At 43.8% G+C, this 27686-nt stretch overlaps 1 protein-coding gene across 1 annotated transcript; it reads left to right on the top strand.

Annotated features, from left to right (window-relative positions):
• Nucleotides 1-283: 283 nt before the first annotated feature.
• GOT1 (glutamic-oxaloacetic transaminase 1) lies at nt 284-26699 on the top strand. The gene is made up of 9 exons (XM_017880630.1): nt 284-1517; nt 10773-10954; nt 16910-17033; nt 17511-17623; nt 17894-17998; nt 19888-20038; nt 20128-20293; nt 21038-21180; nt 25891-26699. The coding sequence occupies exons 1-9, from the start codon at nt 1400-1402 to the stop codon at nt 26028-26030; spliced, it is 1242 nt and encodes a 413-aa protein (XP_017736119.1). The 5' UTR covers nt 284-1399; the 3' UTR covers nt 26031-26699.
• The last annotated feature ends 987 nt before the right edge of the window (nt 26700-27686 follow it).

Below are 27686 nucleotides of genomic sequence, written 5' to 3'. Positions count from 1 at the left end.
AAGCAATTTACCTATAAATCAAACATGTGCATGTACCCCTGAACCTAAAAGTAAAAAAAAAAAAAAAGTTTACCATCTACGAAGGGTGTGGCAGATATGCAATGGTAACAATAGCTGACATTTAGAGAGTGGTTCTTATATGCAACTAACCACTTCGTATATGTAATAACTCACAAAATCCCCACACCAACTCTGAGGAAAATACTATTATTTCCACAGAGCAGGAACTTCCACAGAAAGGTTAAAATAACTTGACTAAACCTGCCAAGTTCGTAAGCGGCAGCCAGAATCTAAACCTAGATAGTCCGGTCCCGGGGATAGGTTCTTAACCACAAAGGCATTTTCTAAAATTGTTAAAAGTACAGAAGCACAGGAAAGAGACATTTTGGCTAGAATAAGGGTTAAGGGAAGGTTTCATGGATGAAGTGGCATTCGCTCTGGGTCTTGAAGGTCAACAGATGGAGAGGGCTCCTGGGGAGGAAGGACTCTTAACGGGGAAGGAACAGCCTGACGAAGAGGCACTTTGGGTACCAGCCAGCTGACGACAGCAAGATTTGGTCCGGTGCGCGCGGGAGGAAGCTGGGAAGGGACGCCGCGCCCAGATCCCGAGGTCCTTGAGCACCAGGCCCTCTGCAAGGAACCGGGGAGGAAAATCTCAAATTATTAATAGAAGAGCGGCAAAAAGGAATTCGTGGGCACCCCTCCCTGTTGGAAGGACTTTCCCTGCCAGAGACCAAGGCTGGCAGCACAGCTACACTTCCCTCAAGGGGAAACAGCCGACCAAAGTGGTCAAGGTCGCCCGCGCGGGCTCCGCAGCTGTACGTCCTGGCCGAACACTCGCGTCCCGAGCACAGACGCTGCGTATTTGGCTGCTAGCCCGTGCCCGCCAGGCCGGGCCTGGCAGCGCCAACACCTGCTCGGCGTGAACAGGAAGACCTGTCCTCGGGAACTCCCTCCAGACACTTCCCCGTATCCTCCTGGTCCTCGAAGGTCGAAGAGGCGCCCTCTCCGGGGCACCAGCCGCGCTCTCGGCTCCTCCCCTCAGCCGGGAGACCGAAGGAATAACAGCCTCTGCGATAGGAACACGCTCTACCAATCAACCGTAGTCTCCGCCCACGCCTCAGCCGGAGTAAATTGCATTGGTTACATCATTCTCGGCCCGATAAGATTGTTTTCTTGGATTGGCTAATAGCGTTCCTTCCCGCCTGGCTCTTCTTCGTCACAAGCTGACGATTGGTTAATCGCGTTGCCAAGCTCTGGACGCGGCTCGACCATTGGAGGCCGCAGGCCCGCCCCCGTCGGCTAGGTGAAGGTGAGAGTCTCCTCCAGTCGCAGCGGCCAGACCTGACCGGCCAGCTCCGGGCGCGGGGTGAAACCATTCGATTCCTGCTCTCTCGATATGGCGCCTCCGTCAGTCTTTGCCGAGGTTCCGCAGGCCCAGCCTGTCCTGGTCTTCAAGCTCACTGCCGACTTCCGAGAGGATCCGGACCCCCGCAAGGTCAACCTGGGAGTGGGAGGTAAGGATGCAGTGCTCTGGAGTGTGAGCAGCTCGGGGAGTGGAGCGGACCCACCCCAGGTCGTGGACGCTGTGGGAGAAGCCGAGGCCCAGTGTGGCGCTGCTTGAAGAGGGCGGCGCCGGAGAGGAGGCTGGATCCACGAAGGCTTCCTAAAACCTGCCCATTTTACAGATCCGGGTGTGGAGTCCCTGGAAAGGGGTAATGTGTCCGAGGCCGCACAAACCAGATGTAGCAGCCAAGACACAAATTCAGTCTTTCTGATTACCCATTTTGCGTTCTTTATACTACAGCCTCATAAGAAATGGGGCTGCCGGAGCTGGTAGAGATAGGGAGAAAAATAGGAAGCCTGATAGGCTTAGGGTTCTGGTTGCTGGGAAATGGGTAAAGGAGAACTTTTAACGCTAGGAAGCTCTGTTCTGGGTCGGTAAATATTTGAGTGACCACCGAGTGTCAATCAACTACCTTATTAAGCTTTGTGGAGGGAGACTGAGGTTTGATTTTGCCCTTAAGGATTTAAAATCTGCTGATGTTACACATGCTTTGAGACAGGTTAATGCTGCCCCCGGAGGGTCTGGGGAAATGGTTCTGGCCCTCACAAATGTGGTAGGAATGGGTAGAGATGGTGGAAAGGAGTGAAGTGGATAGTAGAAGCTTACTTTCCACACATCCTGTCTTCATTTCTTGATTCAAATGATTCTCATCTGTACCTTGGACAGCTAAGAGCATGGGCCTCAGTTTCTCCATCTACCAAGAAGATTTGTATTGGAGTGCCTCTCAAATTTTTTACCCCTCACCCTCTCTGATGAGTTTGTTATTCTTCTCACTGTCATTTGGATGTTTGAAGCCCCACAGACACTTACTTTCTCCGTTTGGATTTTGCCACATGCAAAGCCAGAGGGATGAAAATGGGTAGCATAAAGCCTTATGCTAGGGAATAGACTTAGAATAAAAGGACTAGAAATTGTGGAAAGAGAAGGTGGAATCATTTTGTAGCAGAGTGTGATATGAAGGACGCTCAGAATCAGGTTTCTCATAGATGATGTTTTGTCTATGCATAGGATTTGTTAAAAAAAAAAAAAAAAAAAAAAAGTCGGCCGGGCGCAGTGGCTCAGGCCTGTAATCCCAGCACTTTGGGAGACCGAGACGGACGGATCACGAGGTCAGGAGATGAGACGATCCTGGCTAACACGATGAAACCCTGTCTGTACTAAAAATAGAAAAATTAGTTGGACGTGGTGGTGGGCACCTGTAGTCCCAGGTACTCGGGAGGCCGAGGCAGGAGACTTGCTTAAACCCGGGAGACGGAGGTTGCAGTGAGCCGAGATTGCGCCTGGGCGACAGAGTGAGACTCTGTCTCAAAAAAAAAAAAAAAAAAAAAAAACAGTCTTCCCTAAGGAGTATGTGGAGGGGTAAGGAAAAATCCATTGAAAAGTGATGGTTTGTTGAAGCTGGGTGGTGGGTACATGGGCATACGTTATATTATTCTCTCAGCTTTTGTATAGGTTTGAAATTTTTCATCATAAACCTTTTAAAATAAGTCAGTACTACATAGTTTAGCCCACTGAGGGAAAATGATGTTTTTAGCAGGCAACAGAGTGGGAGAAATGTTGAAAGATTGCCTCAACTTGAATTTGAGTGGACACCATTTGATCTCTTAATTTAAATCCAGTCCAAAACCTCCAAGTGTTTCTTTGCAGCCAAATATATACAAAGAACTAGTATTACTGTCAGTGTAAATACATCTTTTTAAAACGTCAGATTTGGCCAGGCGCGGTGGCTCACACCTGTATTCCCAGCACTTTGGGAGGCCAAGGCAAGTGGATCACCTGAGGTCAGGAGTTCAAGACCAGCCTGGCTAACATGGTGAAACCCTGTCTTTACTAAAAATACAAAAATTAGCCAGACGTGGTGGTGCACACTGGTAGTCACAGCTACTCGGGAGGCTGAAGCAGGAGAATCGCTTGAACCTGGGAGGTGGTGGTTGCAGTGAGCCAAGATCATACCAATTGCACTCCAGCCTGGGTGACAGAGTGAGACTCCATCTCAAAAAAGAAAAAAAAAAAAAGAAAAAATCACGTCAGATTTATTTTCTTAATTCAGTTTACCTTTGAACTATCTTACAGGGTTTCTGTGAGGATTAAGTACATTTAAAGTGTTTAGAGCTGTATCTGGCACATAAGTAGGGTTTATATAAGTGTTAGCTCTTACTGTTATTGTTTTTCTGGCATTTCTTTGAGTGATTCTCATAAAAGATATTGAATAAAACTTTCAGTTCAAGAACTGCAAAATGAACTAATTTATGACATTAGTTTGGAAATAAACTGCTCGTGCAGAGAAAAAGCACCCCGACAGCACAGGCCAGAAGCAATGGACTCAGGATTGGAGTCATTGGCTCAGACGGCCACCCCAGCTGTGATGGTGCCTTTGTCCTGTTTTCCAGGAACTCCAGCTCCTTACCATGAGCAAATGATTTATGCATGTAATCTCATTTAATGCTCACAACTCTGGAGGGTGGTTTATTACTATTACTGTTTAGAGGCAAGGAAGCCAAAGACTGGAGAGGTGAAGCAATTTGCCCCAGGTCATTTGACCACTGGGTGGTCGAGCTGGGAATCCAGGCCAGGTCTCTCAGACCTCAGAGTCTCTGCCCGCACCTCTATTTCAGGTACCTCCAGGTGGTAGCCAGTACACTGTAGTGGGAAGAGCCAGGAGACCTAGGTACAGGCCCAGCACCGTGGTCCAGCAATGTGACCTTGGAAGGGTTATTTAACATCCCTGGGGCTCAGTCTGTTAAATGAGGAGCCAAGACTGAATGACCTTCTCTGAAATTCTACCTTTAAGATTCTACTGTACTAAAAGTCTACTCCACAATTCACTAGCACATTCTGTGACTATAGTGTAGGATAATAATTTTACTGGCCTCATCAGTTGTCTGAGGATTAAATGAATAATTATGTGTGAAATGTGATATGTAAATGAAAAGTGTTATATATAAATGTTATTTTTGATTATCAATGTGACCCGTCTTTTTGTGGATAGCAGGTGTTTGGATAAGGATCTAATTACAGTAGAATAAAAGGCCTCCTTCCAGCTTTTATATGTCCTAGCCTTATTTATACACATCCCCAATTATACCCCTCGTGAAGAAAATGTAATTAAAAATTGACCTTAGGGAAGATACTTTTTTTCCCCCAAGTTAAGATAAAACCGAATGGAGGTTATCTAGTGATTTTTGACACGTTTAGAATAAACTGCAACTGTAATCTCAAGTCAGTTTCTACTTGGAGCTAGTTTCCCCAGAGTTGTTCTTCTTGCTGTGATGATTTAAATAATTTCCTTATAGGTAAACAGAGGAGAGCATCACATTTTCCACTGCTAAGCACAATGCTTTCTAAGTTGATCATTTTAGTGCTTCTCAAAGCTTCAGACTGAAGTGGTTTTAAGGACATGGGAGATGGATCCAACCTGGTACAACCTGTAGCAAGAAGTTTCTTCAAAGACTCCAGTCCATTTTTTCATGTGAGCCTAGCTTTCTTTTGGCCCAGATATACTCTGCTAGCTTTAATATTTCTTGTTTTCAACATGGTTTCGTAGCATCTTCAAATAAAATAGTTGGAAATGTATATTTTATCAGGTGTTTCTGAGTACCCCGGCCTTCTCCCTAGTATCCTAATTGGGCTTTTGAGTGGGGATGGATGAGGGAAGTGGAGATCTTAGGAGGAAGATGTGGGTGATGGTTTGACCATTTAAATCTCCGTCTTCTTTCTTCCTTTCCTTCTTGCAAAGCAAGACTGCTGGGCCCACATGGGCCCACCTGTAGACTTTGTGAGTCCCCTAAAAGGGCTTGTACCCAAGAAGAAGACCAGTGGGGCATGGAGCTGGGGAGCATGCTGATAAAAAGGCCCTGACATGGTCCCAGGGGTCTGCTTGCTTCAGGCTTTCTCTAGACATCTCTTGCTTTTAAAAAAGCACGTGGATCCATGAACTGACAGCCTAGCTCTTGTTATCTCTGTGATCCTGGGCAAATCATTTGACTTTTCTGGCCACAGTGGCCAGATCCTTAAAATAGACATCACAGTATCTATTTTGTGGGTTGCTATACAAATTAAATGAGAGTAAAGAAATGTATTTAGCGCAATACATTGTATGTACAAAGTAGTAAATCCGTGTTATTATTCTGCCCTCAGGTTCCATCAATGTCTTTCTCTGTGTCCCAGACCTCATCTCTGAATGTCAGGCCTATAGTGGACACATCCTACAGCTCCCTCAAATTCAGCGTGTTCAAAGCACAACTCATCATTTCTACCTTCCCCTTGATCTTTTCTTTTATCTTCCCCTTGTGTTCTAGAGCTTGGTCCACCCCGCCACCACCACCCACTCATTATCCAGACGTGAGGGAGACCTTGGAGTCAACAGCAGTCCTTTCCCCAGTCCCCTGTTTATTTGGTCAATAGGTTCTGTCTTTTCTACCTCAAATCTATTTCCAGTGGCACTCCTTTTCTTTATCCCTGCTGCCATTGCATGAATTCAAGGCCTCATTATTTCCCTTCTGGAATATAGCGGTAGCTTTCTACTGCTTCTACTTCTAATGACTCACCCTTCTTAACTACTGTCTCTGTCCTTCTCTCCAGTTTATTTTCTGTGGTGTCACTCAAATGATCCTGTTAAAATGTGCAACTGTTCATGTCACTCTCTTGCTTAAATGCTTTCAGTGGTTACCCATTGAAACTGAAGTTCCTTAAAAGAGACTCCAGGATTCTTTTAGCCACTCCTTAATAATAATAAGCTAATAATTAATAATAAACTAATCCTTAATGGATTCCACATCAGAGTCATGAAAATGCAGATCCTCAAAGACCTCATGCTCCCCAGGCCTCTGGGGCCTTACACAGGTGTCCCCTCTGGCATGCCCTTCTTCCCTTGTTTACCTTTTAAACTCTAATTCATCTTTCATTCTTCATCCTCTGCAAAATCTTCTTTGACTCCTCAAAGTAGAATTAAAGGTTCTATCTATGCTCTGTGTTTCTTGGAGGGCAGACAGGATCTTATTGTATCAATCTCTGTAGCTTCTACTAGCCAGTGCCTGGCTCATGGTGAGACTTAGTATTTGTTATGTGAATGGGTGAATGAAAGAGTGAATGAGAAACTCAAGGATCCAACAAATAGGAATAAAAATTCTTGGGGAGAGCAGGAATAGTGGTTGCTGATAATGCCTGACCTCACTGCTCCAGTCACCCAAGAGGAATCTGGTTCTGCTTCACTAGGGCAGTTAGAAGAGGCATTGGGAACAAATCTAGAACTCAGCCTGGGAAAAACTGGGCAATGGAGAATTGGCCAGTTTTTTTTAGTCACAGTATAGACGCAATGCCTCTCCAACCATCCCTAACCCAAGTAGTAGGAATTTTAGAGTTTCACAAAATATGCAGTAGTGTTAAGAACAGCAGTATTCCAGTTTTTTCTTTCTCTTTCATATTTTATTTATCTGTAACACATTATTTAGAGTGACATATTATCATAAATGTAAACATATAGCCTAATAATGTTATAGAATAGATATAACACCCAGACACAGAACTAAAACATAACAGAACTGGTTTTTTATAAACACCCCAGATTTTTGTGCATCTAAATAGTATCCTTTGTAGGTAGTTCAAATATGCTTTTCTTGTTCCAAGATTTCTGGAAACCCCTTTTAGACTGGCTGTCAAGGCATGTAGGACCCACACAAGAGATCATTTTTTAAAATAATTGTTCTCCGTGAGTTTTACTCAGTGTATTCACCCACACTCTTCAATGGAGATGATGCAAATGCTATTCCCAAAAAATAATTAACTTTGAAAGGACAAAGATTTGGCACTATCGAGGATATTCAAAATAATGAGATGTGGCCTCTAAAAACAATTCCAAAAGAAGTTTCAAGAATATTTTGAACGATGGTAGCATTATGATCATAGATAGGTTGATGTGCTTTAGGGACAACTCTTACTTGGAAGTAGTTATTTTGGTACATCTTTAGAGAAACCAGACCAAATCCCAGCTGGTGAAGGAAGCTTTTTGAACTTGTTGAGAAGTTTGGTGGACTAAGGGGTATACTATGAATGGTATGAGAGTATCGTGAGTTGGGCCAGGCATGGTGGCTCACGCCTGTAATCTCAGCACTTTGGGAGTCCGAGGCAGGAGGACTGCTTGAGCCCAGGAGTTTGAGACCAGCCTGGGCAACAAAGTGAGGCCCTGTTTCTATGAAAAATTGAAAAAAAAAATTAGCTGGTCATGGTGGTGAATGACTTTGGTCTCAGCTACATGGGATGCTGAGGCAAGAGAATTGCTTGAGCCCAGGGGGTTGAAGCTGCAGTGAGCTGTGTTCATGCCACTGCACTCTCGCCTGGGCAACAGAGTGAGACCCTGTCTCAAAACAGAGAAAATATTGTGAGTTAGATTCACTAGAGCCGGAAGGTAGACTATGAGTGGTATGAGAGTATTGTTTGATTTTCCTACCCAGAGGCATTTGGTCAGTGGCTCTCAGTCCGTAGCCCTGCCCACATTTCTATTACTAGCTTGAAATGTTTCTCAGATTTGCAGATGACACATTCCTGGAGGGTAGAGTTAGCTGATAGAAGACATTCAAAGCGATCTTATAAAGTCTTTTATTTACTGTATATCCTGTGACCTAATAAATTAACGTTCAGATATTTTTCCTAAGAAAACACTCAGGAATATGCATAAATATGAGCATTTATCACAATGTTTGTAATAGCAAATAATTTAAAGCAACACAGTTAATACATTATATATAAAAAGAAATATTATTTATTCTCTAAAATGATGTTGTAAATGGCTCATATGTATGAAAAATACCCAATTGCATTCATAATAAGAGAATTGCAAATTAAAACTACTTGACATATTATATTGGCAAAAATTCACTCAGTGCATAAGGCTATGTGGAAGCAAACACCCTTAAACAGTGCTGGTGGGAATGTAAACTGATATAATTCCTGTATCAATTTGGACAATTTGGAAATATTTGTCAAAACTACAAAAACACATACTTCTTAGCCCACTCTTTTGTTTTCCACCCGGCATCTTACAGATATATTTGCATACATGTGAGATGACGTATGTACAGGGTTGTTCACTGAAGTATTGTTTTAATAGCCAAAGATGGTAAACAATTCAAATGTCCAACAAGAGACTGACAAAGTAAAATATGGTACATTCATCAGTTAAGCAACTGTAAAAAAGAACAAGGACACTATGTGCAAATGTAAAACAATCTTCAAGTGGAAAAAGCAAGGAACACAAAATAGTGTGTAGTATGCCGTATGCTACCTTTTGTTTAAAAGGGTATATGTAAGAAGCTGTGTTTGCTTGTGTAAGCATAGGGAAATGCTGGAAGGATATTTAAGAAATGTTACTGGGAGGGATTTGATAACTAGGTAGATAGAGGATAAGAATGGGATGGAGACATGCAAATATGTCACCTATTAGAAGAATAGTTAATAAGGAAGAAAAATTCATAATATATATTTAAATGGAAAAAAGCATGTTGAAATTCTATGTACAGTATGATCCATATTTTATAAAAGAATATGGCCATCGAAAATAAAGCTTAGAAGTTTGTACACCAAAATTTTCATACTCCTTGTCTCTGAGTACTGGGATTATATGTTATGTTAGTTCTCAACACTGCTATAAAGAACTACCTGAGACTGGGTAATTTATAAAGAAAAGAGGTTTAATGGACTCATGGTTCCACAGGCTATATAAGAAACATGGTTGGGAGGCCTCAGGAAACTTACAATCATGGAGGAGGGGTGAAGGGCAAGCAAGCACCTTCACATGGCGGAGCAGGAGAGAGAGCAAAGCGGGAGGTGCTGCACACTTTTAAACAACCAGACGTAGTGAGAACTCACTCGCTGTCATAAGAACAGCAAGGGAGAAATCTGCCCCCATGGTCCATCAACACTGGGGATTACAATTGAACATGAGAGTTGGGTGGGGACACAGAGCCAAACCATATCATTCCACTCCTGACCCCTACCAAATCTCATTTCCTTCTCACGTTTCAAAACACAATCACACTTTAATTATGTTTATTGTTTACCTTCTGGGCTTTTCCCAATTTTCTGCAATCAACGTGTTGTTCAGTAAACGATAACAACAACCCTAAAATGTGGTTTTTTTTTTTTTAAAGTCAGGGATTAATGTTGGGCAGAAATCAAGAAAATAAAAATCAGAATCAGTCTTAAAATTTTGTTTCCATTTCACAATCACTTGCATAAGTGTAGGCTTATTCAGGACCTAAACATTCAAGCAGAGAGGCAAACGACCCCTGCCAGGAGTCCTACTTGGAGAGATTATTGACGTGGGTGCAAGGCTAAAGCAACTGCCCTGTAAAGCTCTAATCCTAACATAATCATAGAATAGTGTAGGGAAAGAAATTGGTGATGGGTAACTCAGAGTGACTTAAAAATACTTTCAGAGGAAGAGGAAATACCTAGAGGTTTACTGTAGAGCAAGATTAAATATTGTGAAACAGATCAATTTAGATCAATGAAAGGGTGAGGCAGATGAAGTGGGATGAAGTTGGAAGGGTAAACACTGGCTGAGTTCAAAATACAGAGAGGATAAAGATGTGTTTAAGTGGGTCCTTGGGTGATTGTGTCACCTGTTGTTGAAATCCTCAGGGCATTTGCTTATCATTCGTCTTGTTTCTGCTCTTCTAGGACAGGAGGAGTGGTGGGCCTTCTTCCACTCCTTCTCGATGTTTGTGTTAAAGGTGCCAAGTTCATGTGGAAGTAGCACCTAGGCTTTTTCTGGAAGTCTTTTGGGGAGATGCAGAAGGAAGAAGACTGCTGGGCCAATGGCCTAGAGACCTCAACGCAATAGCGATATTGACATGACATTTGCAAGATGCTTTTTACTTTGCAGAATGCTTTTCTATGTACTGTCTTATGTGACCAGGCTCTGTGATGTCCCAGTTTTATTTCAGCATTCTACTTTTTGGAGGTCACATAGTTAAGAGCTGTAAGTTGCACAAGGATGGGGACCACATCTGCCCTTATGTTTGCCCAACACCTACCCCAGTGCTTGGCTCAAATTAGGTACTCAGTAAGTGAACGAACTTTTCTCCAATTTCCTTCACTGTTCTGTTTTGACTGGAAGGTGGTGGGATTCTCCCAGTTCACAGTTACAAACTCTTACCTTGGATACAGCCGGAGCCTCCTCTGTGTATAACCCTTTTCCATTCTCCAGCGTATCGCACGGATGACTGCCATCCCTGGGTTTTGCCAGTAGTGAAGAAAGTGGAGCAGAAGATTGCTAATGACCATAGCCTAAACCACGAGTATCTGCCAATCTTGGGCCTGGCCGAGTTCCGGAGCTGTGCTTCTCGTCTTGCCCTTGGGGATGACAGCCCAGCTCTCAAGGAGAAGCGGGTAAGTTTTGGGTGAGAATGTATTTTCTCTTTAGAAACGGAAAGTCATCCTGTTCTTACAGTTGCTGACTTCCCCTCACTCCACTAGAGGTCCTGCCATTCTAAGAGCCTTGCTGTTTTCTAGACTTACTGGGCCCTGCCATGACTAAGAACCTTTGCCTGGCCCTTCCCTCCACTTGGAATGCCCTCCCTTACTTCTCTAGCTCTCCAGTCCCACCTCTGAGTCCTTCAAGAGCTGAGCAGGGGTCACTTCCACACTGAGTCCTTAGGTATTTTAGGCAGAGCTTGTTGTTTAAGCTCTCTAAGTTATCACAGGACTTTGTTCACAGCTTGGGAATAACAGTACTTAATTGTGCTTACTATAGTGGACAATTTTATAAGTCTTCATCTTCCACAAGACCCTAACTTTCCCCAGAGCAGGGATCATTGCTTACTTATTTACCTTGCAGATCTTCAGCATTTGGCTCTTATCTGGGTACCTCAGATTACAGAGGTTTGGATTCATTCATTCCTTCAGTCATCAGATGCCCACTACTAGAGCCAGGCACTGTTCTAGATGCTGGAGCACAGCAGTGACTCAAACATACAGAATCCCCTGCCTTTACTTTCAGTTTTGGGGAGAGGAACAGACTATAAATGTAATCTTATTGACTGTATCAATAAGAAAATGATGTAGTATACTAAAGATGATAAATGCTATAAAAATAGAGCAGGAGGAGGCATGTTAGGAATTCTGGGAGTGGATACAGTTTTAACTAGGGTGGTTATGATAGAAATAGAAATGACATTTGAGCCAAAACTAAAGATGAGACATAAATGAAAGAATGAATGAACTAGAAAACCAGCAGTAATCATTTCTTCCCTTAGATTTTTCTTCTCTAGATTCAGCATTTCCAGATCCTTTAGCCATTTTGTGGAGACCTATTTTCTACACTCCTCACTGCCTTGTACTACTTTTCCACTTTTAGATCTTAGGATCCAGACAGAAATGTTCATTTTTCATCCCCAGCATAGTATTGTTTCAGCTTTGAGATTACTGAGCATTGTAGAAAGGAGGGCTCGTGGGCCATAACTCATTGTCACATCATGACATCCCACTCTTGCTTTGATTGCCTGTAGGAGACTTGGGGCTTTTGCTGTGGCTCACATCTTTTCACCACTTGCTGAGACCAGCTCAGACGGGGAGACCCAAACCCAGCGGCGCTAGAGGAATTAAAGACATACACACAGAAATATAGAGATGTGAAGTGGGAAATCAGGGGTCTCACAGCCTTCAGAGCTGAGAGCCTCAAACAGAGATTTACCCACTTATTTATTGACAGCAAGCCAGTGATAAACATTGTTTTTATAGATTATAGATTAACTGAAAGTATTTCTTATGGGAAACAAAGGGATGGGCCAAAATAAAGGGATGGGTTTGGCTAGTTATCTGGAGCAGGAGCAAGTCCTTAAGGCACAGATCGAGCTTGCTATTGTTAGTGGTTTAAGAACACCTTTAAGCGGTTTTCCACCCTGGGTGGGCCAGGTGTTCCTTGCCCTCATTCCGGTAAACCCACAACCTTCCAGCGTGGGGGTTATGGCCATCATGAACATGTCACAGTGCTGCAGAGATTTTGTTTACGGCCAGTTTTAGGGCCAGTTTATGGCCAGATTTTGGGGGGCCTGTTCCCAACAACCACTGTCTTCTTTCTTCATCTAGTTCAGCACATGCTTATGTAGTACCATGTGCCAGATGCCGTGAGAGATGCTGGGGCCACCCAGATGAATGAAGCATGGCTGTGGCCACAGGCAGCTCCTGGTTGCTCTCCTAGTCCTCACAGTGAAGTCATAGTATTGACAAATTGTTATCTCAGACAAGGGTTCTAGAATCCAGCAATCATATGCTGACATGTCTAGCAGTGGCCTGCTCTGTCTAGCTTCATACCAAGTCTTCCTGGATTTCCCTTGTTCTGGATACTCCTGTTTACCCAGGTCCAGTTGCCTGGCTCCTTGTGAAGTCTGTACTTATTTCCTTTGATGTTATGATTTTCCTTTATAACAAGTACATTCTTAGGCTGTAGGACAATTTGCCAAAAATCATTTCGCAGAATGACCAAATTGCTATGTTATTGATTCACCAAAAATTTGTTTCTGTTAATTGCTGATATTTAGAGCAACTTGTGTTTCACTGAAGCCATCCAATATTTAATATAGTTTTAGGGAGTGATAACTTCTTGAGAATTTGATATTTCAAGTGTCATATATATCATGGATGTCAAGGATTAGTTAATGTGGAGTCGGTTTATCTCTTCTAAGCACATTTTAATGTATTCTGACTTTTCAAAAAATGAATTGGCTTTCTGTAGTGGGAGAGAAAGGGTGGAGTTAAAAGTTGGGCACAGGAAGTGAAAAATTATGCCTGGAAATGTTTCCACTGGTATCTATGCATCTGTCATGTTTCCAGAAGTTAAAACCATGTTCAAGGGAAGTCTTGCTCATATGCTTAGGAAGTATTAGCACTCCAGAGTGTCTTAGGTATCTGAAATGTGAAGTCATGTATGAAATTGACATTCAACTTAGCTGGATGACAAACTTATAAAAAATAAATGCACATTTGTGTTGTATCATCTTGGTAGCAATTTGCATAAAGAATTCAGGTAAGCCACAATGTGGGGGCAAAACTTTTAAAGTAATAGCAAAGGATGAGTGCTCAGTAAAGATCACTGTAAAGAACAGAGAAGTTAGCCCACCAAATCTGACATACACTGAGCATTTTCACCCCAGTGCACTGCCTTCGCTCCTCTCTGTAATGTACAGCTGTGTTTACTTCTGCATCCCTTTGAGTGTCACCTTTGCTTATGTTTCATTTTTCAGATAATATTCTTTCACAGATGCTCACACCTATAAATACAAATAGAACATTGGTGCATAATAGTGCTGATAATTGGTATCATTGCCTTGTTCCTGGCTTAAATGGGGTTTCTGCTAAACGATTTATTGTTTTTAAGCTGACTTACGGGTTGAATGAATTTTTTTCAGTCATTTTCAGGGAGTATCCACTGTTTCCTATTTTACTAAGCATTTATCTCAGGAATAGCCAAGCTTTTCTTATCTGTTGTGATGATCATTTGGGTTTTCTCTGTCTAGCAGCATGACAGGCTTTATGTCTCTTATAATCCATTCATGGGATGACTCTCAATCAAGGGGGTAACTTGAATGTACTGCTGGATTAATACTGTTCATTAGTGTTTACTTGGGAAGTTAGTATCAAGGTACGAGCTAAGTCTCTCATTCTACTTTTTTCCCTTTTGTTGTCTTTTAGCATCAATGTTATGTTAGGTTCTTAAAAAGATTTAGGAAGCTTTTCTTCTCTAAGAAGAGTTTTAAAACCTTTTTATTGGCCGGTGTGGTGGCTCACACCTGTAATCCCAGCACTTTGGGAGGCCGAGGCAGGTGGATCACCAGGTCAGGAGTTCGAGACCAGCCTGACCAACATGGTGAAACCCCATCTCTACTAAAATACAAAATTAGCCAGTTGTGGTGGTGCGCACCTGTAATCCCAGCTACTCAGGAGGCTGAGGCAGGAGAATCACCTGAATCCAGGAGGCAGAGGTTGCAGTAAGCCGAGATCATACCTCTACACTCCAGCCTGAGCAACAGAGCGAGACTCTCTCAAAAAACAAAAAGCAACAACAAAAAACCCTTTTTATTATGGAAAATTTCAAATCCATATGAAAGTAGAGAAAACAGTATGAAGAATGAATCCCTGCTAGTATGAGGAATGTATCTATCACCTAGCTTCGACAATTATCTGTATAGGGTCAATCTTGTATATTTCCCTCTACCCCACTCCCTGCCTCCCTGCCTCCCTGCCCTCCACCAAAGCTGGATTATTTAATAGTAAATCCCAGACATCTAAATAGATGTTTTAAATTGTTGTAAAATTTTATGACTAATACATGAATACGTTCATCTTATTTTTAAAAAAACGATTTACAGATTAGGCCAAAGTCCCTTTCAACCACTACATCCTTGGACCCCTCTCCAGAGGTTGCCACTGTTAGAAGATTGGTGTGTGTCCCTCCTTGTATTTATTTATTTATTTGAGACAGAGTCTCGCCGTGTTGCCCAGGCTGGAGGGCAGTGGTGCGATCTTGGCTCACTGCAACCTCTACCTCCCAGGTTCAAATGATTCTCGTGTGTCAGCCTCCCGAGTATGTGGGATTACAGGTGTGTGCCACCATGCCTGGCTAATTTTTTTGTATTTTTAGCAGCAGCAGGGTTTCACCGTGTTGGCCAGGCTGGATCTCAAAACTCCTGGGCTCAAGTGATCCACCTGCCTTGGCCTCCCAAAGTATTGGGATTACAGGCGTGAGCCACTGCGTCTGGCTAGATATACTTTTTCATGTGATCTTTTTCTTCCTTTCTCTTCAATCCTTTAGACAAATTGGGCAACGTGGTTTATGACATTTTTCTGCTGACTTATGCTGAAACGTAATTAGAATTTTGAAGAGGCAAAGTCAAAGATCTATAGGCAGAGAACTACATCATTAGAATGTAGTGACTCGGTCTGGAATGGAAAACCTGGATTTGTGCTGAGCTGTGCCACTCACAGCTTTGTATCCTTTGGGAAAACACATCTCTGAATCAGTTCCTCATGTGTCAGGGGATATAGACTTGACTTTTGAGGGCATGTGGGCATTGAATGTACGTGAAAGCATTTTGTAAATGATAAAATATAGGAATAGGAAACCAAACACCACATGTTCTCACTTATAAGTGGGAGCTGAACAATGAGAACACGTGGACACAGGGAGGGGAACATCACACACCAGGGCCTGTCAGTGGTTGGTTGACAAGGGGAGGGAGAGCATTAGGACAAATACCTAATGCATGTGGGGCTTAAAACCTACATGACAGGTTGATGGGTGCAACAAACCACCATGACACATGTATACCTATGTAACGAACCTGCACATTCTGCACATGTATCCCAGAACTTAAAGTAAAATAAATAAAGATAAAATATGACTTTTATTGTTGCCTATGTTAGGTCACTTTAAGATGAGAGGAAGCCGGCCAGGTGCAGTGGCTCACACCTGTAATCCCAGCAGTTTGAGAGTCCAAGGCAGGTGGATCACAAGGTCAGGAGTTCGAGACCAGCCTGGCCAAAATGATGAAACCCCGTCTCCACTAAATATACAAAAAATTAGCCAGACGTGGTGGCAGGCACCTGTAGTCCCAGCTACTCAGAAGGTTGAGGCAGGAGAATCACTTGAACCTGGGAGGTGGAGGTTGCAGTGAGCCGAGACCATGCCACTGCACTCCAGCCTGGGCAACAGAATGAGACTCTGTCTCAAAAAGAAAAAAAAAAAAAAAACAGAGAGGAAGCCAAGGAGAGGAAAGTAGTATTCGTGCATCACCTCTGTTTTGTTAGAATGTACTTCTAAGGATTAATAAGCCTGAATTCTAGAGATGAGGAGTAGTACAGATTGATGTCAATGACAAGTTAGGAACACTGTTTTAGAGGCTTATGCTAGAGGGTAAGTTTGATCTTAGGATGGGTGCTGAGGAGATGGGTTTGCCTTCCAAGGCATGTGCACGCGTGAACATGTGCGCACACACACACACCCACACACACACATACACACTGTGGCCTTCGTGTGTCTACCTCTGTGTTCAGAAAGGAAGCTTCTTCTAGTGTCAGACCTCCTGGGTTGAAGACTGGCACTCCTGCTTAGTAGCTGGTAACTTTGAGCAAGGTTCTTCACCTCTCTCAGCCTCAGTTTCCTTAGTTGTAAACATGGGCAAATCATAGTACCTTTTTTATGTAGTTGTTGTAAGGTTTTGATGAGATAATATAATTAAAAGGCTTAGCACAGAACAGGCACAGAGTAAGTACTCATTATTACCTTATTTTTATAAATATTATCTAACCTCACCATTATCAGCCTGTGACCTATTTCTTCTCTTTCAGGTAGGAGGTGTGCAGTCTTTGGGGGGAACGGGTGCACTTCGAATTGGGGCTGATTTCTTAGCGCGCTGGTACAATGGAACAAACAATAAGAACACACCCGTCTATGTGTCCTCACCAACCTGGGGTGAGTTTTTCAGTTGAAGTGAGAGGAAAAACAGAAACCAGAGAGAATTATCCTCATGAATCTCCCTGGTTACACAGAAAATGTAATCCAGCCCTGGAACAACTTACTGTTGGGAATGGTTTGAACAGTGGGTTATGGCAGTGCGTGAGAAACCTGCTGCTCAAAATCAAGTTAAGAATGCTCTTTCTCAAGACTCTTGGTAGACTTGTATCTACCAAGGCTATGTTGAAACTCCCCAGAGGAGGCATAGAATGTAGATGCAGGAAGTATCATTGTAGTAGAATATAAGTCTGGCATTAATGTGACTGGTTGAACTTGTTCTTGGTTACAGTCATTCCTCTACATCTTAACCCCCAACCTGGATGATGCCCAGTGGACATTGAGCCTGGGAGGGCCCTGGAAGCTGACTTGCATCCTTTCCACTCATGCCTCCTAGTGTTTGTAAAAGTGCTTAACTTTTTACTCCTTTGCATGCAGAGAATCACAATGCTGTATTTTCTGCTGCTGGTTTTAAAGACATTCGGTCCTATCGCTACTGGGATGCAGAGAAGAGAGGACTGGACCTCCAGGGCTTCCTGAATGATCTGGAGGTGGGTGATTTAGAGGAAAAAGTAGAGAATCGCATGGTGTCAGGAATAGCAGGCAAAGTCTTTGGACCAGTTGCTAAGTGAAGGGGTCTGAGACACCTTCCCCACACCAGATGGTGGTTTCTGACATAGCACGTAAGAGAGAGGGCACAAAAGAGACATGAAAGAGTGACAAGAATATGATTGCCCTTTGCCCTCCATCACTGACTGACCTGCTGCTGTCTCCCAGTATTCCCGTCAGTGTTAGAGCTGACATAGCTTCCTTCTCCTCAGAACGCTCCTGAATTCTCCATCGTTGTCCTTCACGCCTGTGCGCACAACCCAACTGGGACTGACCCAACTCCGGAGCAGTGGAAGCAGATTGCTTCTGTCATGAAGGTAACTGCCTCTTCTGAGCATCTCTTAAAAAATAGTATGTGTATTTAATGTATTCAGAAGTAATACCTGTTTGCTGTTTGCTGAGAAATTAGGAAAATGGGAAAAGTCCAAAGAAAAAGTAAGTATTAACTGTAAATTTTATTACCTAAAGAAAGACACTTAATGTTTTGGTAGATAGAATGTCAGACTCTGTGTGTGTGTGTGTGTGTGTGTGTGTGTGTGTGTGCATGCGTGTGTGTGTCTAGTTTTAGATATATATGTTTTACAAAGATGAGATCATTTTGTCCGTACTGTTTTTTGCAACACAATTTGTTTTTCATTTTCACTTCTTTATATACATGTCATTGAATATTTTGCAGCATCATTTTTCATAGCTATATTATATTCCTTTCATGGATGTGTCATATGAGGGATGGGGTAAATATCTGATGAATATTTAGGTTTACTTCAGATTACTTGATCTGATGAACAATTACGTAACAAAACTTCCTTTTATGATTTCTTTGGTGTAACTTTCTGGGTGGGAATTCCTAGCTGAAACTGTGTCTATTCTTCGTTAACGAGTCTGTAGAATACTTACTGAGGAACTGCTGTGTATTGGGGACTGTGGGAATACAGTATTGAACGGAGCAGATGCAGTCCCTACCCTCAAAGACAGACAGCCTGTCTGGGGAGATGGATGAGTACTAAGACAGCTGTGACTGTGAAATAGCTGTGTTGATGGTGTTATATGGGGGTACATAGTGCAGACTTTGGGCAGTGTATATGTGGGAGTTGGGGGGGTTGGTGGCAGGAACTTTCCTGGAAGAAGTGGTTTCCATGTTGAGTCCTGTAGGATGGGGAGGAGTTAAGAAGGCATCAGCAGACAGGCGTTGACAGGGAAGGGATGTACTCTGCAGAGGGCAGAGCATAGTCAGAAGCCCCAGGCAGAGATCATGGGGAGTGTGAGAGATGAGGCTAGAGTGAATAGGGGCAGGCTCTGTGCTGAGGCTTAGACTTTATTCTCAGGGCAGTAGGGAACCACTGAAATCTTGGATGTCAGGGAATGACATGATCTTAAGGTCACCCTGATGTCACAGCGGGGAATGGATCAGAGAGAGGCAAGACTAAACAGGCTGTGGGAGCAGTTAGGAGACTGTTGCCATAGCCCAGGTAGGAGTTGATGGTGACCTGGATGAAGTAGGTAGCAGTGGGGACATTGAGATGCAAAAGGATTTGGGAGCTCTGAAGAGACAGGACTGATAGGACTTGGGGAGTGCCAGGATGGGGGGCATGAGCTGCAGAGGAGTCATCCTGGACTAGGAGTCCAGATACCCCCCAGTCCCGCCTAATCAAGATACACCTAAGAGATGGGAATCAAAGTACAACCAAAGGCTTGGACAGTTCTGGGGAGGGAAGCGGTGTCCACTCAGAGAGCTCAGCTGTAGAAGCAGGTTCCCTGTGGAGAGCTCTTTGAGGAGATGAGTGACAAGAATGGAGGCTACTCTGTTCCCTTCCTCTTGAGTACCTAGTAGAATAGCCTCGAGGTTTTGAGGAGCCCTGGGGATACTAAGCCTACACTTGACTAAGGCTCTCACGCCAGAAATTCATGGAGGAGAATCCACCAACGTAGGACACTGCCTCCTTGCATCAGAAGTAAGCCCTGTTTATATAAGCTGAATTGGGACATTCTAGGACAATGTACTTTTAAAAAGTTTACGGAAAAGGTGGCACTTGCTGGTTGTAGAGAGAAACGGATGTAAAGTGGTGTTTGGGTGCATATAGTCAAGAAATAGGAGAAATGGACAGCGTTTGAAATTCCCTCCAGGCATCAGCTGGGGAAGGAAGGCTGGTATCTGAGGTTGGTGCCAGAAGGATTTCCTGCCTTGACTCACTTTCCTTCCCCGCAGCACCGGTTTCTGTTCCCCTTCTTTGACTCAGCCTATCAGGGCTTTGCATCTGGAAACCTAGAGAGAGATGCCTGGGCCATTCGCTATTTTGTGTCTGAAGGCTTCGAGTTCTTCTGTGCCCAGTCCTTCTCCAAGAACTTCGGGCTCTACAGTGAGTGCTCTCCCGAGGAGTTACAGCCCCATCTCCCCGCATCACTCCCCGCTTCGGCAGCCACAGCTGATTGTGTTCCCTCTCTTTAGATGAGAGAGTCGGGAATCTGACTGTGGTTGGAAAAGAACCTGAGAGCATCCTGCGAGTCCTTTCCCAGATGGAGAAGATTGTGCGGATTACTTGGTCCAATCCCCCCGCCCAGGGAGCACGAATCGTGGCCGACACCCTCTCTAACCCTGAGCTCTTTGAGGAATGGTAAGGGGCTCCCAGTTTGGTGGGCCAGGGGGTGGAGAGTGCAGAGCAGTAATTGTCCCAGTACATTTAACGGGGTCTCTTCCTTTCATTTTGGCAGAAGCAGGATCAAATTACTTTAACTTCTTTGACTCTCAGATATTTGTAAAATGGGCTGATACCTACCTCACATATGCATAACACAACACCTGGAAGAGAGGAGGGGGCACTCGGTGAATGGTAGTTTTCCCCAATTCCCCCTCCACCCAGTCTTCCTCCCCATAAAGTTAGAAAACCCAGGAAGGCATTCCCAACAGAATAGAATACCCAGCATCTAGGCAGTTTCACAGTTTGGGAGCTCTTGGTTTTTGTCTGTAATTTACCTACACTTTATCTTATTTTAGAACAGTAGTTTTATATAGTAGCTACATCTGCAATCTCTATTTAATAAGTCCTGATGAAACATATTACCCTATTAATATCTATAGCAGCACCTCGGTGAAGCCTGAGTTGAAACGTGAGTGTATTATGGCCAGTATACCCAAGACCAGCACTAGACTCGCTAGGAAATGTAGTCCCTTCTTTCTTCCCCCTAAGTCTCTCTCTCTCTGGTATGTTCATCCACCCATCCAGACATCCACATGCCATAATAGGCAGGTTGTGATCCCATTGTCGGCTGTCATTTAAATTACGGTTTTTAAACCTGTGTGTTTTCGGGTACCATCTTTCCTGTCTGGATTGGTATTTATGTCGCTGCCCATGCTTCAGGAAAGGTAATGTGAAGACAATGGCTGACCGGATTCTGACCATGAGATCTGAACTCAGGGCACGACTAGAAGCCCTCAAAACCCCTGGGACCTGGAACCACATCACTGATCAAATTGGAATGTTCAGCTTCACCGGGTTGAACCGTAAGTGGCCCCCACCACCTCCAGCACATGTGTGCATGTAGACACACAACATTCCTTTCAGTCGCTGGCCTTGAGCTCACCTTCATGGCCTTTGCCTAATTGGGTAGCCATTGCTTTGGACCAAGACAAGTTAGGTTTTCTTATGGTGTCCCACGGTCTCGGAAACTCTTTGGGTCTCAGAAGAGTATTGTGGTCTGCCCTGCAACCCACAGCCAAGATATTTCCATTTTTGTGGGCTGGGAAGTGGCTCAGAGCCAGCCGGTAGGTAACAGGATTGGTAGCTGGGAGCCTTAATTTATGAAAGGTTCTTATAAATGCTCAGGTACGTTTTGGGTTTGTCTTAATCCTGAATATAAATATGTATGATTATTCAGAGACCTGATTTCTTAACAGATCTTTCCTATTTCTAGGTATTATCCTCAAAAAGGGGTTACAAAGTTATCTCTGCATTTCATAAACAAGAACCTAGATTGGGCTGGGCGCAGTGGCTCACACCTGTAATCCCAGCACTTTGGGAGGCCAAGGCAGGCAGATCACGAGTTTGGGAGATCGAGACCATCCTGGCTAACACGGTGAAACCCCGTCTCTACTAAAAATACAAAAAAATTAGCTGGGCATGGTGGTGGGCGCCTGTAGTCCCAGCTACTCGGGAGGCTGAGGCAGGAGAATGGCGTGAACCCGGGAGGTGGAGCTTGCACTGATACCACGCCACTGCACTCTAGCCTGGGCAACAGAGCGAGACTCTGTCTCAAAACAAAACAAAACAAAAAACCTAGATTGGTGGTTGGAATTAAAAGCTGATTGAAAATCTAGTAGGCCTCCCGAATTCAGGTGATTCTCCTGCGTCAGCCTCCCAAGTAGCTGAGATTACAGGCGTCATTTCTTTAGTAATTCCCACAGTGCAGATGTGGCCACTCACCTGTGTGTCCCAGTGACTCTAGGGAGGGATGTGTGGCTGGCTTGGTTTGTAGATAGAACAGCAGAGGCCGTGGGGAGGTATTTAACTGGGGCCATCACGGCGCCAGCGTGAAGTGCTCTCAGAAAAATCCAAAGAAAATAAATATAAATGAAAGTGAATAGAGCTTGTATTGTGGGCCCCTCAAAATACTTTGGGGTAAAATGAAGCTACCTAAGAAAGTAAAGAAATAGCTCAATTAGCTATAGATGTCCTCTTGACTGTGGAACGGAGAATTAATTCACTCACAATTGTAAAAATATTACAAGTAACAGAAATATTAATAATCTTTAGTAGTAATAGTCTAAAAGCTCACAATATGGGAATGTCTCCCTGTAAAATATCCATATCTTCCCATTATCCACAGGAGGAAATTAGTTTTATTAATATTATGAATTGGGAAAATGATGAGAATAGAACTGTGCTTATAACACAAAAGTTGTATTTTAGCGCTTGACATCATTTACCCTTACTAAAAACAGGGGTTTTGTTTTCCTCCCAACTTTTTTTTTTTCTTTTTGAGACAGAGTCTTGCTCTGTTGCTCAGGCTGGAGTGCAGTGGCGCAGTCTTGGCTCACTGCAACCTCCACCTCCTGGATTCCAGCGATTCTTCTGCCTCAGCCTCTCAAGTAGCTGGGACTACAAGCATGAGCCACCACACCTGGCTGATTTTTGTATTTTTAGTGGAGACAGGGTTTCACCATGTTGACCAGGCTGGTCTCAAACTCCTGACCTCAAAGTGATCCACCTGCCCCGCCTCTCAAAATGCTGGGATTATAGGCATGAGCCACCATGCCCGGCCTTTTTTTTTTTTTTTTTTGAGACAGGGTCTCGCTCTGTCACCCAAGGTAGAGTGCAGTGGTGCAATCTCGAGTCATTGCAACTTCTGCCCCCTGGGCTCAGGTGATCCTTCCACCTCAGCCTCTGAGTGGCTGGGACCACAGGCGTGGACCACCATGCCCATCTAACTTTTTTGTAGAAACGGGGTTTCACCATATTGCTTAGGCTGATCTCAAACTTCTGAGCTCAAGTGATCTGCCTGCCTCGGTCCTCCAAGGTGCTGGGATTACAAGCGTGAGCCACTGCACCTGGCTGGAAAAGTTTTAAACATACAGAAAAGTTGGAGGAATCGTACAGTGAACTCCCATACACTCGCCATCTAGTTTCTACAATTCTCACATGACAATACTTCCTTTGTTATCTTTTTTCTGTCAGAATGGGGCTTTTAACCTGGAGTCCCTGGATGTACTTTTACCCCTGAACTGATGTTTAAAAAATTGTGTATGTGTATTTTGGCCCTACTCTAGGGAAAGAGTCCATAACGTTTACTGGCTTCTCAAACTCTGACACTCCCTTTTCTGAAAAAGTAGAAAGGCCTCATTTTACTAAAACAAAACCAAAAACCAGCCTAGGAGCCGTTTAATCACTGCCTCAGGGCACAGGTTTTTAGAAACAGTGGTGCGCCTGGGGCTGTGTTGGCTTGAGGCTCTATCCCCTTGGGTGACCAGTTCACACAGGTAAACCATTTCTGAAGCTTGCTTTGTTTGTTTGTTTGGAGGGGTCAAGGGAAAACTTACCCTTTGCCCTCTGAAAGTTGGCTGGAAATCAGCTGACAAAAGGCAGATTAATAGGAGAAAAGGCATACACGTTTATTTATTTATTTTTGAGACAGTCTCACTTTGTTGCCCAGGCTGGAGTGCAGTGGCACGATCATGGCTTACTGTAGCCTTGACCTCCCAGGCCCAAGCAATCTACCCACCTCAGCCTTTGTAGTACCTGGGACCACAGGCATGTGCCGCCACGCCCGGCTAATCCTTAAGATTTTTTTGTAGGGACAGGGGTCTCCTTATGATGCCCAGGCTGGTCTTCAACTCCTGGGCTCGAGCAATCCTCCCTCCTTGGCCTCCCAAAGTACTTGGATTACAGGCAGGAGCCACTGTGCCTGGCCAGCATGCAAATTTATTAACTTGCACAGGTGTCTTACAAAATAAAACTAAAATAAATGGCCAGAAGATTGATGCTTTTATACCATCTTGGGGTTACAGAAAGAATGGGAGCTTGGAGCTTGGCAAAACAGGTTCTCTTGGCAGACAGAGAAGAGAAGGCCTGGTTAGCAAAGGTGGTCTTGTTATATTATGTAGATAAGTCACAGGTAGCAGCCCTCGGAGAAAATAGCTGGTAAAGATCTATTTCTTTTAGACCTTTAAAGGCATCAGACTCTCAGTTAATTTCCCCTAGATCTGGACAAGGGAGGTCGTCAGAGAAAGTCTAGCTGCAGCCATGCAGATGTTCTCTACAGATACAGATCTCTCTCACAAAGGACAGCTTTGCAGGGCTAATGTGTATGTAGGCCCTCTGAACAGCCATCTCAAAATATGTCAAAGTATCTTTTGGGGTGAACTGTTTTGGTTTCCTTCAAGGAGCCCTGAGTCCAGGGTCCAGAGTTTTTACTTCCATAGAGAGGCAGTGTAGCATCACAGTGTACAGCCTGGACTTAAAATCCTGCCTGAAAATCCCACATCCACCACTGACCGGCTGTGCGGCCTCGGAAGGCCATTTAACGCCTTTATGGCCTATCTGTAAGACGCACGATGAAGTTATTATCAGGATGAACTAAGATGCAGTGCTTAGAACATTGCCTGGCACATAAGTGTTCGCTCCTCTGATTATGATGATTTTATTATTATTCCATTTCCTCAGGTTGGTGGTATCTTAAAAGTACTAATTACTTAAGCAATAATTCACTAATTTTTTTTTTTTTTAATTTTTTGAGACAGAGTCTTACTCTGTCACCCAGGCTGGAGTGCAGGGGTGTGATCTCGGCTCACTGCAACTTCCTCCTCTTGGATTTCAAGCAATTCTCCTGCCTCAGCCTCCTGAGTAGCTGGGACCATAGGCACGTGCCACCACGCCCAGCTAATTTTTGTATTTGTAGTAGACACTGGGTCTCAGCATGTTGGCCTAGCTGGTCTCGAACTTCTGACCTCAGGTGATCCACCTACCTTGGCCTCCCGAAGTGCTGGGATTGCAGGCGTGAGCCACTGTGCCCAGCCAAATTCACTAAAATTCTATCAATGGATTTGCCAACTCGCAAAACTGCTCTAGAGACTGTTGTATAAAGGAAGCACGGTAGTCTGTTCTTACTCATATGTGATACATTTCTGCAAACATGGAAAAACTCTGCTGCATCTGCAAGAGAGCTGAGAAATGAACAGAAGTCTGATGGTGCCAGGTCAGAGAGGTCTGTGTCATTTCTCAGCTCATTGCTTAATTCACACAGGATTGATCAGTACCTCATGCCTGGGGCCTTGTCCAGTGTATTGTCAATATGAAATGTCAAAGGGAGGCTGCTGCGGGTGCTCAGCGTTAAGTCCAGGTTAGGGAAGAACTAAAGGAAGCACTTCATAGCCAGCGTTTTATAACGCTGTCCACCTGATGTTGTTTTTAGTTGATAGGAGTGTCCTGGTGGATGTAAATATATAAGGCTTGGTTGGAAGGCAATCCCAGATTAAAATTCCCATCAGTAGTAGCCATATTGAATTTTCTGGGGCTTCAAAGGTGAACTAGTAAGAGTACTTTCCAGAATCTAGTGAGTATATTTTTCTGTTTGTCAGTTGTTCAAAATAGCACCTTTTGTTTTGCTTCTCTCTGTTAAGGGGAAGGAAGGAAAGCTGTACTTGTCATACAATTGCTGAGCCTCCACTGCTTTAAGGATCCCCTCTGCTCTGATTATGTCTCCTTTTGGTTTTCAACAGCCAAGCAGGTTGAGTATCTGATCAATGAAAAGCACATCTACCTGCTGCCAAGTGGTCGAATCAACGTGAGTGGCTTAACCACCAAAAATCTAGATTATGTGGCTACCTCCATCCATGAAGCCGTCACCAAAATCCAGTGAAGAAACACCACCCGTCCAGTACCACCAAAGTAGTTCTCTGTCATGCGTGTTCCCTGCCTGCACAAACCTACATGTACATATCATGGATTAGAGACACTTGCAGGACTGAAAGGCTGCTCTGGTGAGGCGGCCTCTGTTTAAACCGTCCCCACGTGAAGAGAACATCCCTTGAGACGAATTTGGAGACTGGGATTAGAGCCTTGGGAGGTCAAAGCAAATTAAAATTTTTATTTAAGAATAAAAGAGTACTTTGATCATGAGACATAGGTATCTTGTCCCCCTGGCTAAAAGGCAGGAGTGTTGCGTGTGGCAACCATGTGCTTCTGTGTGGTGTTTGACTCTGTACAAAGTCTAGTCCCAAAGATCAAGTTGTCTGAAGGAGCCAAAGTGTGAATGTGGGTGTCGGCTGTGGCATTAAACTCATCATCTCAACCCGGAGTGTCTGGTCTCCCTGCTCTTTCTGCATGGTTGTGTCCCTAGTCCTAAGCTTTGGTTCTTTAGGGCGACTGTGTTAAGAAGGATATTTAATCATGACACACACATATTTAACTGAAACAGAAGTTTGACCAAACAGTATTCACTCGTGATGTGTGTAGTGCGTTCTATTTTTGAGCCATTCTACTGTGTTCTACTTCACCTAAAAAAGTAAAATAAAAATGTTGATCAAGACCCATGGAGTTGATTTTGTGACCATTAATAGGTTGTGACCCCCAGTTTAAAATGAATGCTTTTGAGGGTTTTACTAGTGGCTAAAGGAATAGCTTCCTTCAGTGAACTCACCATATAACTCCCTGGCGATTTTGCGGGCTTTTCATTTGGAGGCCAGCTGTCTTCTTATGTTACTTAAGAAACTGGACTTCTTGGACTTGTGAGAGGGGATGACTTCACTTAGGTTGATTATAGAACATCAGCCTGTCCCCTGCTGTCAGAGTCCCTCCTGGTTTATTGAAGCAGTTAGAACCATAGAAACATAGATCACAATTTTCAGAGTCCAAGGGCCACTCCAAGTGGCCATTTTGTAGAATTTGGTGGGATTGGATGTTACTTAACACAAGAGGTCTATTATTTGGAGTTTTTAAATATTTAAAGTTAATTCTTGTGATTTTAATAGGATCTGCCACTTTCTAGGACTCATCTGGGTTGTTAGAAAATCCTGCAGTCCTGAGGGATGATTGGGGTCTTAGAAGTCATCAAGTCCTGCCTCTCCCCCAGTGAAATAGTCTCTCCCATACGTCACTGACTCATCCATTTAAATTGGTGGGGTGGTGGTGGTGGTGATGGATTCTTTAAATACCTGCTGAGGCATCCCATTCTGCTGGTGGAGCCTCTTAATTAAAAAAAGAGGCTTATTTACCTTTAGCTCATGGTGAAAGTTCATCTACCTTCAACCAGAATTTGATCTTTGTCCCACTCCCTTGCCCCTTCTTTCCTTCCTTTAAACCACAGATAGTAAATCTACTGGCATTTCTAATCTACCACCTTTCAAGTATTTGAAAGTAGCAGTTGTCATTCCTTGTTTACACTTTTCCATGTGAACCGCCTCTCCCCCACCACTTTTGTTTCTGCACAGGATGTGGTTTCCAGATCCTTCCCTGTCTGGCCGGAGCCCCGGGAGTCCTTCAGAGGGTACTCACTCTGCCAGTGTGTGGTTGGACT

Source organism: Rhinopithecus bieti, unplaced genomic scaffold, assembly GCF_001698545.2.
Source record: "Rhinopithecus bieti isolate Rb0 unplaced genomic scaffold, ASM169854v2 scaffold_425, whole genome shotgun sequence".
Taxonomy (NCBI): Eukaryota; Metazoa; Chordata; class Mammalia; order Primates; family Cercopithecidae; genus Rhinopithecus; species Rhinopithecus bieti.
This window is presented reverse-complemented; position numbering and strand designations above follow the sequence as displayed.

Excerpts from the sequence above, each read along its gene's own strand:
- GOT1 (XM_017880630.1), top strand. The coding sequence starts at position 1,400 with ATGGCGCCTCCGTCAGTCTTTGCCGAGGTTCCGCAGGCCCAGCCTGTC. Across the intron at positions 17,999-19,887 it reads AGATTGCTTCTGTCATGAAG|CACCGGTTTCTGTTCCCCTT; the intron begins GTAACTGCCTCT and ends CCTTCCCCGCAG. Across the intron at positions 21,181-25,890 it reads CAGCTTCACCGGGTTGAACC|CCAAGCAGGTTGAGTATCTG; the intron begins GTAAGTGGCCCC and ends GGTTTTCAACAG.